Here is a 13,806-nt window from a genome sequence, read left to right on the forward strand (position 1 = left end):
CTGGCAATGGCAAAGAAAGCGTTTCTGAAGAAGAGAAATTTGTTAACATCCAGTATTGATTTAAGTGTCAGGAAGTCATTTCTGAAAGTATTTGTATGGAGTGTAGCCATGTATGGAAGTGAAACATGGACGATAAATAGTTTGGACAAGAAGAGAATAGAAGCTTTCGAAATGTGGTGCTACAGAAGAATGCTGAAGATTAGATGGGTAGATCACATAACTAATGAGGAAGTATTGAATAGGACTGGGGAGAAGAGAAGTTTGTGGCGCAACTTGACCAGAAGAAGGGATCGGTTGGTAGGACATGTTCTGAGGCATCAAGGGATCACCAATTTAGTATTGGAGGGCAGCGTGGAGGGTAAAAATCGTAGAGGGAGACCAAGAGATGAATACACTAAGCAGATTCAGAAGGATGTAGGTTGCAGTAGGTACTGGGAGATGAAAAAGCTTGCACAGGATAGAGTAGCATGGAGAGCTGCATCAAACCAGTCTCAAGACTGAAGACCACAACAACAACAACATCAACTAATTATTGACATCAGAAATGAGTCATCTATTTTCTATTGTGGCTTCAAAGTAATGCAGCAAATTTAAGTATTTGTTGTGTTCCTGCATCATCTAGAGCTGTAATAAAAACACCTGGTAATGGACATCAAGACTTGAACTACTGTCAACAATTTGTCCCATTGTGTTCATAGGCAGAATTTGCACTTTTAGACCTCTCAGTCTTGGATTTTAATGTAACATTGGTCTGGTAAACTTATTACTGATGGAGATGGTGCAGTTGTTGAGCACAGGACTGTTATGTGGCAGGAGTAAGATTCCAGTCCCCATTCTCTTGTTGAGCTATCTGTATTTTACATAAGTTGCTACATGTGAATCAATGATATCTTCAAGACAGCCAAGGTAGGATTCTTACCCTACTTTTGTCTAAAATAATCTCATGTGCTCCATCTCCAATGAGCATATCATTTACAGATTATTAATATCTAACCCATATTCCTTCATATGGCTTTATGTTGTGTACATTTGTGTGACATTCTCCTATCTTGGGTACTGTGCTGCATTTCTTGTGTAACATTCCACCATTAAACTATTATACTAAGAATCTCGTGTACCACAAGCAACATTGCAGGTGTTTTCAACTATATCCTTTTGTCTATTGTGTCTCAATGTTTTAAGTGATAGACTAAGGATCCAAAACGCTCGGTTTCAACCCCCATTCAGTACTAGAATTTTTTTATTGACACATATCACTACTGTCACCTTTTACTGTGTTTGTCAGGGTGAAAAGATCAAACAGCGCCATGGTTTTGGGCTAACATTAAACTGTAGGTGCCCTTCTAACTGGCTTGTAAGTCAGTTCAAAGGATGGAGGAAGACAGTGGCATATGCATCCACAAGGACCATACCTACTAAAGCACTGCAATGTTCAAATGACGCTTCGGGCTTATGGCAGCTTTACCTTTATTCTATTCTATTATCTGCCTTTTCTACTGCAAAGGATGTGTGGTAGCTCCATTTCACTTTCACTACCACTATTAAGATTCAGAAACCACACCACAAAATTAGTTTCAGCAGAAATTCCCCTAGGAGGGTTGTTCAGAAAGTAAGGACCTATTTCTTATAAAACATAAACCATCTCCATTTTTATACATAGTTTCCATATTTGTTTAAACATTTGTCACAATGTGCTGCAAGCTTTTGTATCCCTGTGTCGTAGACATCTGCTGCCTGTGCGGATACTCACGTCATTAACTGCTTCTTTCGCCATTGACATCTGTTATGAAGCGTTTGCCTCTGAGAAACGCTGCAGATAGAGGAACAAGTGAAAATTGCTTAGTGCCAAGTCTGGTCTGTACAGTGGGTGGACAGTGTGTTCCCATCCAAAATATCTGATTAGATTTGGGTGCGAATGGCAGAATGAGGTTTGTCATTGTCACACAGCAACACAACTCCAGACCTCAGAAGGTCATGTTTATTCAGTATTGCACATCAAATTTGATTCAGGATACCACAATAAGTGGCTGTGTTTATTGTTGCACGTTGCTGCGTAAACTTCACTAACAAGACTCTATATCTGCCCCAAAACATGGTTGCCATTATATTGCGTGTTTAGATTGTCTTCTTGGCCTTGACTTTGATTTGTTATGTTCTCTGACACCATTCCAGTGACTGACGTGTAGACTCTGGAGCTCATGTGAGAAACCCACGTCTTGTGACGGTCTTCCCTAAGAACTGATCACCTTCCTTATGATACTGGTCAAAAAAATTGACCACACAAGCCATTCTTTCCATATTGTGTTTTTTCAGTAAGCAGCCTGGGAACCCAATGTGCACACAGTTTGTGACATTGCTACTTTTCAGCGACAATTTTGTGCAGTGTTGTTCTACCCACATTCGGAAATTCCAGTGCTAAAGTTGAAATTGTGAATTGCCAGTCTTCATGATTCTTTTTGTCAACAGCTTTGACCAGATCTTCTGAGATCACTGATGATCGGCCTAATCACCATTCTTCATAGATATTTTCCCAGCTGTCCTTGAAAGCTGTCGCCCATTCACTCTGCAGTGTTCTTTGCTATCAAAAACCGAATCACTGACCGTACTTCACAGTGGGCTGACCAGTTGCTTTAAACAATTTGAAATAACACTCTAAACAACACACTGTGACAATACCAATGCAAATGGCATCTTTTGATGAGTAATATAAGCCAGGAGACAGTGCATATGTGACTTTTATTGTTCGCGTGTCATTCGATTAGCAACTGCGATTCAGACTTTCCAAATACCCCTCCTATTTTATTTCAACAGCTATTAAATTATTTCATGTATAATTCTATGAATTTTAGATTAGCTGATAGTTTTTACAGTAAATGGGTCTAGTGGATCATAAAATGTTAGTGTTCTTCTGACACAGTAATGTTTTTGTAGATACATTGGAGGTATGTAATTGTCAGTCATGTTTTCCACTCTGAACAGTTTTCTGAGATTCATATCACAACAGAAAATGATAATTGCAGAATGAAATTCCACTCAAATTTAATGCTGATACGTACTCTTATTTAGTGGAGGCATTGATTTGACACATTTTAATCTTTTTTATTACTTTTCGAAGATATATATATATCATGTTCTCTTTGTTTATTTCTATTTTTAAATGTCGAAATGTATTAGTTCAGATAATGAAGGAAAATCAGGGGAAAAAATCATATGGTCACAAATTTTTGCACAGTGGTAGGAGGGAGTCATGAACAGCTTCCTAAAAATCCTAACTGGGACTGTGAGCGTAGGGATTTGCAGGGGAGGGGGTGGAGGATGCATTTAAAGGTCACTTTTTATGTTGCTCTTGAATATCTCAAAACTGTGCCTTTAGTGAAAATGTTTTCCACTACGAAATCAAACTGCATTACATTTCCTATCCATTTTGGCTCTAGGACTAATAGTTGCCACATTAAAGGCGATGGAAAAATTGCAGATTATTAAAAATAATGTTTCAGTGTTATAAAATTAATGTTTATTGTTAAATAAATTGGGCTAAGAAAAAATATTAAGTGTGTGTACCACATCTAAATGCAGTAGAACTGTATTAAGGGATGAATTGTGGTCGCCAGATTATGATCATGCCATCGTAGGTCTCCAGACTGAAGTGAGCTGTTGATTCCCCATTCTCTCTATTACACATCATCACAAAAAGCAACTATAAGGTGTTTCGCAATTTCTCAGTTCGTCTTGTGAATCACTGGCAACACAATGTGCAGACATGCCCAGGGATATCTATTTTTGCATAGCATAGAGGTATTAATAACTTAGAATTAGTGATCAACTTCCCTACAAGTATATCTCAAGACAGTAGCACTCTAATAGATAATGTGTTTGTACAGAAAGAGGATTTAAAACTAATACATGCTTTCCCAGTAATAAATAGATTATCAGGCCATGATGCACAATTGATTAACTTAAAAAACCTAGCATGGTGTACAGTTCAGAAACCATTAAGTAAAAGTGTAAGGCTGGTCAACCTGGTATCTATAGAGCACTTCAGAGAAAGTTAAAGAAATGTTATTTGGAGAGATGTATACCATTAGCCAAATACTAATGATAAATACAACATATTTCTTGTTATATTTATATCCCTTTTTGAACATTGTTGCCCCAAAAAAGTTACAAATGTAACACCAGTCTGTCTCCAAAAAAACCTTGTATTACTGCAGGTATTAAAGTGTCTTCAGAAAGAAAAAGAGAATTGTATGAGACAGCAAGAATTGGTAAAGACCCAGAAGTAATTTTACACTATAAAAATGATAACTTGCTGTGAAAAGTTGTCAGAAAATCAAAAAATATGTATATTAGAGATGAGATTAATAACTCGGGCAATAAAATCAAATCAGTGTGGAATGTTGTTAGAAGAGAGACAGGAAAAGTAATCACTGGGGTAGGTAGCATTACTATTAAAGAGAATGAGACAATCTTAACCAACAGTATACAAGTAGTTAATGTATTTAACAACAGTTTCTTAAGTGTAGGTGAAAAAATTGTTCGGAGTAGTTCAAAAGAAAAAGCCAATCAGTGCATGGAAGAGTCAGTTTTGGGAAATCCTTGTCAAATTAATTTTCATCTAACAACCTCTTGTGAAATAAGGAAGATCACTAAATCTTTGAAAAATAAATGTTGTGTTGGAGTAGATGACATCTCTTTACAAGATATTAAAACAATGTGGAGCAGTTACAGCTGATGTTCTGAGTCACATCTGTAATGCAGCACTAAATCAGGGTATTTTTCCAGACAAATTAAAATACGCCATTGTCGAGCCTCTCTCCAAAAAAGGGAACACCACAGATGTCAGTAATTACCACCCAGTACCCTAGCTTACAGCATTTTCAGAAAATCGTCAAGCAAGTAATGTACTCAAGTGGTTAGCCATCTCAACAGTAATGAGATACTTAGTAAGTCACAGTTTGGATTTCAAAATTGCTGTTCTACTGAAATAGCAATACAGAATTTCAATGCCCACGTAATACAGTATTTAAACAGTAAAATGTCACCAATAGGAATTTTCTGTGACTTATCCTAAGCACACGTGTGTGTGTGTGTGTGTGTTTGTTTGTTTGTTTGTTTGTGTTGGGGCTTACGCTTATCCTAAGCATTTGATTGTGTGAACCACTGCATAAAAAAGGGTATACGTCTGATGTCAACAACTACCGCCTTATCCAAAATTCTTGAAAAAGTGATGTGTTGTAGAGTAGCTTCACACCTTTGTAAAAATAAAGTTTTAACAAAATGTCAGTTTGGTTTCCACAAAGGTTTTTCAATGGAAAATGCTATATATACTATCACTAATGAAATATTAAATGCTCTGAGTAACCGGAAGTCACCGGTTGGGATTTTTTGTGGTCTCTCAAAGGCTTTTGATTGTGTAATTCATGGAATACTTCTAGATCAGCTCAAGTACTGTGGTATGAATGGGACAGTGCTCAAATGGTTTAAATCATACCTAACTGGAAGAGTGCAGAAAGTTGAAATAAGCAGTTCACATAATATCCAAAAATTGGTGATATCTCAAACTGGGGAACACTCAAGAATGGGATGCCGCAAGGTTCAGTCTTGGGTCCTGTGCTGTTCTTAATATATATTAATGACTTGCCATTCTGTATTCACGAAGATGCAAAGCTGGTACTTTTTGCCAATGATACAAGTATAGCTATCACACCCAACAGACAAGAATTAACTGGTGAAATTGTAAACGATGTTTTTCAGAAAATCATAAAGTGGTTCTCTGCAAATGGACTTTCATTAAACTTTGACAAAACACAGTATATACAGTTCCACACAGTAAATGGAATGACCCCATTAATAAATACAGACTTTGATCTGAAATCAGTAGCTAAGGTAGAATATTCAAAATTTCTAGGTGTATGCATTGATGAGGGGTTGAACTGGAAAAAACACACTGAGGATCTGCTGAAACATTTGAGTTGAGGTACTTATGCTATTAGGGTCATCGCAAATTTTGGCGATATACATCTGAGTAAATTAGCTTACCACGCCTATTTTCATTCTCTGCTTTCGTATGGCATCATATTCTGGGGTAACTCATCATAGAGTAAAAGAGTATTCATTGCACAAAAGCGTGTAATCAGTATAGTTGCTGGAACTCATCCAAGATCATCCTGCATAGACCTATTTAAAGAGCTAGAGATCTTCACTGTAGCCTCACAATATAAAAACAAAGATGATGTGACTTACCGTACGAAAGCGCTGGCAGGTCGATAGAAACACAGACAGACACATACATACACACAAAATTCAAGCTTTCGCAACAAACTGTTGCCTCATCAGGAAAGAGGGAAGGACGAAAGGAAGTGGGTTTTAAGGGAGAGGGTAAGGAGTCATTCCAATCCCGGGAGCGGAAAGACTTACCTTAGGGGGAAAAAAGGACGGGTATACACTCGCACACACACACACATATCCATCCACACATATACAGACACAAGCAGACAAAAATATATATATATATTCACTTACGAAATTTGTTATTAACAATCCGAACAAATTCAAAAGTAATAGAAGTGTACAGGGCTACAACACTAAGAGAAAGGATGATCTTCACTACTCAAGGTTAAATCTAACTTTGGCTCAGAAGGGGGTAAATTATGCTGCCACAAAAGTTTTTGGTCACTTACCTGATAGCATCAAAAGTCTGACAGATAGCCATATAGCATTTGAAAGGAAATTAAAAGAATTTCTTAGTGGCGTCTCCTTCTATTCATTAGATGAATTTTTGGATATAGTGAGTGGGTAATTTCCTCAACCCCCACAAAAAAAGTGTCATGTAATATTTTGTGTACTTTAATATCTTGTGTAGACACCTTATATTAACCTGACACGGGTTCCACATGATTACGAAATATTGTATTCATGATCTATGGAACAAGTACTAATCTAATCTAATCTAATCACATTATGTTACAAGAATTACAATTCTGCAGTATAAATGGAACAGCATCCGAGTGGTTTAAGTTGTATCAACAGAATAGGAAGCAAAAAGTTTCTTTATATGGTTTAAGCGATTTAAGGAAGTTCCCACTTCATCTAACTGGGGTGAAATTACATAAGGTGCTCCACAGGGTTCTTTATATATGTGAATGATCTCCTTTCTATTCTGAAACAAGAAGCAAGAGTGACACTGTTTGCTGATGATACAAGCATCATTATTAATCCAGTAAAAGAAACTCTAATAGAAAATTGTACAAATAATGTCTTTTGAAAAGTTATTGATTGGTTTTCTGTGAATGGGCTTGCTCTAAACCTTGAAAAAACACAGTACATCCTATTTTCTACTGCAAGGAGTACAGTTCCTTCAATAAATATAACACATCAACAGAAGTCAGTAGACAGAGTAGAGCATACTAAGTTTTTGGGTGTACATAAAGATGAGAAAGGAAAATTCACATTTTGGATCTCCTAAAGTGACTAGCTTCAGCAACTTTTGCTATTAGAATGATCGCTAATTTTGAAGATATGGAAATTACCAAGCTAACATATTTTGCATACTTTCACTCTGTGATGTCATATGGAATAATATTTTGGGATAACTCAACACATAGGCAAAAAGTATTCATTGCTCAAAAGAAAGTGGCTAGAATAAAGTGTGGTGCTAATAGTCGTACATCTTGTAGACGTCTGTTTAAAAAGTTAAGAATTCTGACAATAGCCTGATAGTACAGTTACTCAGTAATGAAATTTGTTCTCAACAACATGGACCAGTTCAGTGATATTCATGATTATAATACCAGAAGAAAGAAAGACTTACTCTATCCTCTACTTAAGATATCTCTGACACGGAAATGGGTAAAATATGCAGCTGTAAAACTTTTCGATAAATTACCAGGTGAAATAAAATGTGTGATAGACAGCAGTTATAACTTCAAAAATAAATTTAAATCATATCTTGTTGATAACTGCTTCAACGCCATAGATGAATTCTCGGATAGGAATAAATAAATCTACAGGTATAATATACGCATTTTGTGCATTTGTTATGCACTTGACACATTCCACATCATAATGGTTACTGTGAGATCGATCAATGGAGCATGTAACTAACTGACTAATGCTGTATGGAATACAAATAATAATAATAATACAAGAAACACATATGGACAGCATTCACTTATATCTCTGCACACTGTTCTGCACTGCTAGAGGGCAAATGATTCTTTGACATTTTGTACAGCAGTTGTATTCTTCTGAGAAAGGTGCTTCCTGCACCACTAATGCTGTTCGCATTTCAGTTTATAGGCAGACTATAACTCGCCAGTATTTCTTGTCGTATTCTCATCTGTGAATGAACAAAATAACTTCACTGAGCTCGTGTTTATGTAGTGGAGCTATTTTCAGTTTATTAAGTACTTATTTGCAGTTGTTAAGTGAGCTAGGATGTAAAAAAAATAGAAGAAGAAGAAGAAGAAAAATCACACGCCTCTACGGCTAGAGCTGTCAGTTGCCTACCACACTGAAGAGCCTGTCCAAAGTGCAACATGCTGACAGTATGAATTCGATAATATCAATTTCATTGCTCTTACCCTCCTATCCCCTTCCCTGTTCCTATTCCACCACTACACAGCCCTTTGCTCCACCAATGCCTGGACAGCCATTTTACTTCTCTCCTTTTCTGCTGGTCCCTTGCCCTTGCCCTTCGTCTAACCTCCTGACTGAATTAGCATCCCCACCCTCTCTCACTTCATAACTGTATATGCTCTCAAAAGCAGCACTTTACTGTCCGCCACCCCTACCCTGCTATCCCTCCTCCTCCCTGCCCCAGCCTCCTCCTTACCCCCACCACCCAGTTGCTTCTGCCATCATGCAGTCCTGCTCGCAGTCGTGTGTGTGTGTGTGTGTGTGTGTGTGTGTGTGTGTGTGTGTGAGAGAGAGAGAGAGAGAGAGAGAGAGACTCCAGTGCCGGTCTGAACTGAGATTCTAGAGACTCTGCCATTGGGAAGGTTGTAGTTTATTAAAGACTTTCGTGGCTCAAATGGAGGAACTCCACAGGTTCAGAATCCAGGCTTTTAAGTTGGCAGCTACAATAGGATTTACGGTCTCCACCAACTCACTAAGAAGAGCTGAGAAAGTGTTCTTTGGAATTTAAGTCAGTCATGTGCTTTCTGGTGTCATTTTATGAGTACTGGTCTCCAGGCCATTTTAAGGGGTCTACTAAATGCTACGTCTAAAGATTGTAGCAAATGTGTGGCATTCAGAGGGAGACGAATGAATTCAATTTTGTACTCCTTACCCATTTTCAGCACTTCTGATGAAAAATGGGAAGACAGATTGTCACCCATCATTACTTTTACTCTGTATTTCCTGGCCTAGGGTAACACAGTAGTGTAGAACCAATGTTTTAAAATGACTTAATCAAACCATCCAGACTTCGACCTGTTGTATCTGGTTCCAAGAGACCCTCCTCGTGTCCAAGTATCCCACATGTGTTGGGAGTTGTAAACAACATATACATGTGGGAGTGTAGTTTTGGCCATACCAGCAAACTTTGCACTGGTTACTGATTTAGAAATGTTCACAATTTTCTCTGGATACTTGGTTCTTCTTTTGAAAATAAACATTTTTCCACTAGGTTCATCAGCTAGATTTGTTTCATCATAATTTGGGATGTTACTAGGGCTGACACTCTCTTGAATCTTTTCAAGATTTGCGAAATAGTTCTTGACTGTTTTGATGTAAATCTGGAACATAAATAGTAATAAAAGTAATAATTTTGAACAGACAAAATAAAAATTCCTTCATAAAGCTGAAAACAGCATAAAATCAATTGTGTCACCCACTATTTAAAACTACGGTATATTTGCTCTCTAAGCAGGTATGTTTCTTGAAGTTCTCGTCAGTAGCATGGCATTTCAGTGAATAAAACCGTCCATCCACACTTCTCCGGGGAAATTGTTTTTGAACACTTTTGCATTCCGTCTGGTTTTGTCAAGATAATGGTTTGCTAATACCTGAATGTCGAATTTCAAAATTGTAAATCCGCACTCTGAAACTGTAATCATCTGTTCAGCATTGATTTTTTCCGTCTTCAATTCTACATTAAACACATTTCTTTCCCCTGGTTTCCTGCATGTCTTCTCATTATATGGTCTCCCAAGGTAGTTTGTGGAACTCTATATCTCTTTGCAGTATTTCTAATTACTAGCATGTTTATCTTTATATCCTCAATTGCTGTATCAAAATTTGGACACTTAGAGACATGTCAGTCACCTACTGTGTTACAGAGAAGACTGACAATGAAAGCATGGAAATCGTGGCAAGACAACATTGGCTTTCGCAGCTGAACAAAATCCCGCAGTAACCATTGCAGTTGTTCCGCTTTGTCAGATGCTTGTTCGACTGTATTATTTCAACTTGTGAGAAGTTTCAATAACACGAAAAAAATATTTTTGTTGTAATATTTTGTTAAGTCTAAAATCATGGTAATAGAAAGAAGAAAAAAAATTTGTATTTCAGTACAACTTAAAAGGGCTAAATTGATAGAAGTTAGTCACAGTGCATATTTTTACTATTTCTCCTGTTGGTGACAATGAGTTATAAATAACCAAGGAATGCGATATTTTTGTTATGCACCACCCTGCAAGGACAAAAGGAAGGAGGTCTTATCAGTCAGCTGAAGCCAGCAGTGGCAGCTAGTAGCTAATTGTGTTAGCATAAACGTGCAAATTTAGAACACGTACACAGTGGTCGATTCTAGATCCCCAGGTCACTTCTAGATATTCTATGGTAATCATAAACTATTATTTGTTCACTTATTGGTCTCTCTCTCTCTCTCTCTCTCTCTCTCTCTCTATCTATCTATCTATCTATCTCTCTTCAAGCTGTTGCAAGAAAACTGTGGTATACTGCTATGCCTACACAGCACTTTAGAATCCCAGTGAATACTGTCCAGAAACAAATTAGTGTTCATGGGTTATGCATATAATAAAGACCATTTGCTGTATTTTCTTTCAGTGCATTATAGAGCAATTTTTAATCTTAGCTGTATTTGAGTGAAAGTGATAAGGAGCAAATTATAATTTCACACAGAGTTCCAGATTTTTTACACAGTATAGATGTGACATGGACTTTGCATTATGATCAGTAATCATATGCAAACCTGCTACAGTTGATAAAAGGGTAGTATTGGTACAACATGTATTGCTACAAAGCCCCATATTCAATTATATTTCTTTACACTCCATCTGTAGTTGAGCCTACGCATAAAACTGCAAAAAGTTGATCGTGCTACCACTTGCATGGTTCCCATAATAATTAAGTTCATAATAAATATATCAATAATCACTTTCCAACTATAGTCCAAAAATTTTCCCATTCTAGGATCGCGCAGAAGAGGCACTTCTTCTAGCTGAGCAGAAACGCCGTAAAGAGGAAGAAAAAGGTACCAGTGATTCCTGTAGGACAACATAATTCTCTAAGAAAAGCTGTAGCTTTCCTTGCAATGTAATTTGCAATTTTTGACACTTCTCCTTGCAGTTGCTAAACTGGGAAGTCATCAGAATGGCGACCCTAATGAGGGTCATGTTCGAGAGAAACACCACTACAGTACCAGGGTAAAGAAAGTAAAGCTTTGTGTGCCGCTTGTTGTGCATGTACCACTGCTTGGGCTTAAACTCTGTTAATGCAGATATGGCTGCTTCCTCAAGTACATCAGTGTAGAAAACAGTCTCTCTCGTTGTCTTAATTTTCATTTATTTTGTATTACATTATTTACTACAGTTAAATATTATTTTGAGAATTTGTTGATCTCTTGACACTTGGGTACTTCCGGCTTTCATGTAAACAATCTCTTAACACTTTCTACCTTTCTTTGGGTACTTGTGAGTAACCTTTTCTGTACTTATAGGAAGAAGTGGATGTACATAAAAAAGATAGGTCAACAACATACAGCATGTCAGCAGCAAATGCTGTAAAGAAATGTTATTTACATGTTATAAAAATTTCACAGGAAAAAAGTAACATGCATGAAATTATAATCATTACGCACTTCTCCTTAAAAAGTAAATCTTCACTTCATTCATTTGTTGACACATTTGCAAAATTACACAAAAATAGTGACATATTTATCAATAATGCTGTGTAAAAAAAATGCCAAACGCTGCTAGAGGAGAAAAAAATGCAAAAAGTCTTAAGCATTGTGCTGATTAATTTCATCTTAATGTGATCTGTTTTCATACATTAATGTTAATATACTTCAACAGTCAGCTATTAGATGGCAACAAAAGACAAGTAAGCTTAATGTTATTACCAAACCTAATGAGATCTCTAGCAAAAAGCAAAATAATCAACCCAGTTATTGTTGAATCTTAACCGTCCAGCAGTTTAACATCTCTCTCTCTCTCTCTCTCTCTCTCTCTCTCTCTCTCTCTCTCTCTCTCTCTCTCTCTCTCGGACAAAAGTAATATGACAGACTTCTGAATGTTCTCTCTATGGCCATAGTGGAAGACCACCATGACCTCGTCTCTCTTATATGCCAGGTACTCAGAAACAGATACAGTAGTTTTTGGTGGCCAGGAGACGGACCAAATAAACAAGAGGTAGCAGCCATGAATGTCAACTTTTTATGTCAGAAATTAAAAGGGAATGTTGAAGAAGGAAAGTGTATTGATCTTCAGCCCTAACATTCACCACCAATCGAACGTGCCATGAACAACTGACTCAGCCAACTTGAACTTACACCACAGCCATCGGATTGACACAGGTACAACTAAGTATTCCAACAAGTATAATGCCCCTCGGAAGAGCAGACATTTGGAGGATGGATAACAATACAGTGGTATGTTACCATTGTGGATGCCTCGGACAAATTGTACGCTACAGCAGAGGAAGAAGACGAGTGTTTGATGACTTCAATGTTGTCAGATGTCAGCCATCCTGACAGTTCTGTTCATGCTAGTCGATTGCACACAATTATAGTTGATGTGTGGGATGAAGCCCATTACTGTACCCTAGACAAGAAAGCTCCCTAACATTCCGTAGTTGTTCATAGTCCCCCGGAGGTACCAATCACTCACCGTGTCACTGACTTCAGGAAAACTAAGTGAGGTGACCATCTGTGGAGGTGAGGTCGCTACAGATGAATATCCTCCATGGAAGACAGTTACCAAGATGTCAGGGAATCTCATCAACAATCAACCTGATTGGTCGTTATTGACCGAAGGGGTTCTTTTCCTCTAATGTTTGAATGCTTATCACCACCAGCTAAAGAATACTATGTTCTGTGATTTGAAAGCATTGTGCTGATAACCGCAAATAGGAAATAGGTCTAGCTAGGAGGAACATGCATAGCAAAAGACACTCTTTCACAACTGGACTTTATTGTGGTTATGATTTTGTTTGGTGGAGATGCTGTGTGATTCAAACCGTCTACATCACCTGGCTCCAGTTACGCAATGTAAAAGCCATCAACTACATGGGCAGGAATGGAAATATGAGTAGTGCATTGTTTCCAGACTTGTATATACAGGAAACCAACTGATTCTAAAACAGCAGCAAGTCAGTTGCATATGAGGCGTCCATCAGTGTATTCCAGAGATGCTGATCAGGACCCGAAGAAATGTCTGAAAGGATTTGACCAGTCTTCAGATACAACAGGTGCTATGACATGAAGTGTTCGGTAAATGTGTACATTTACTGGGACAATACTGTCCAACAGTGGTTTGAAAACTATGAACAGCAGCTTAATAGATGGACCAAATTCCAGGCCAACGGAAGAAAACATTTGGTGACAATCAGCAGCAAGTCCATTTA

At 37.6% G+C, this 13,806-nt stretch overlaps 1 protein-coding gene across 3 annotated transcripts in view; it reads left to right on the plus strand.

Moving 5' to 3' along the window:
* LOC124622378 (THO complex subunit 2) overlaps nucleotides 1-13,806 on the plus strand; it is a 312,497-nt gene that overhangs the window by 284,994 nt on the left and 13,697 nt on the right. For 2 of the 3 annotated variants that reach the window (XM_047148064.1, XM_047148065.1), the window contains exons 29-30: nucleotides 11,377-11,437; nucleotides 11,533-11,609. The exons of the other annotated variant lie outside the window; for it this stretch is intronic. In XM_047148064.1, the coding sequence (XP_047004020.1) occupies nucleotides 11,377-11,437; nucleotides 11,533-11,609 (138 nt within the window). The remainder of the gene's footprint in view (nucleotides 1-11,376; nucleotides 11,438-11,532; nucleotides 11,610-13,806) is intronic. 3 annotated transcript variants of the gene reach the window in all.

The sequence above is a fragment of the Schistocerca americana genome, chromosome 7, assembly GCF_021461395.2.
Source record: "Schistocerca americana isolate TAMUIC-IGC-003095 chromosome 7, iqSchAmer2.1, whole genome shotgun sequence".
Taxonomy (NCBI): Eukaryota; Metazoa; Arthropoda; class Insecta; order Orthoptera; family Acrididae; genus Schistocerca; species Schistocerca americana.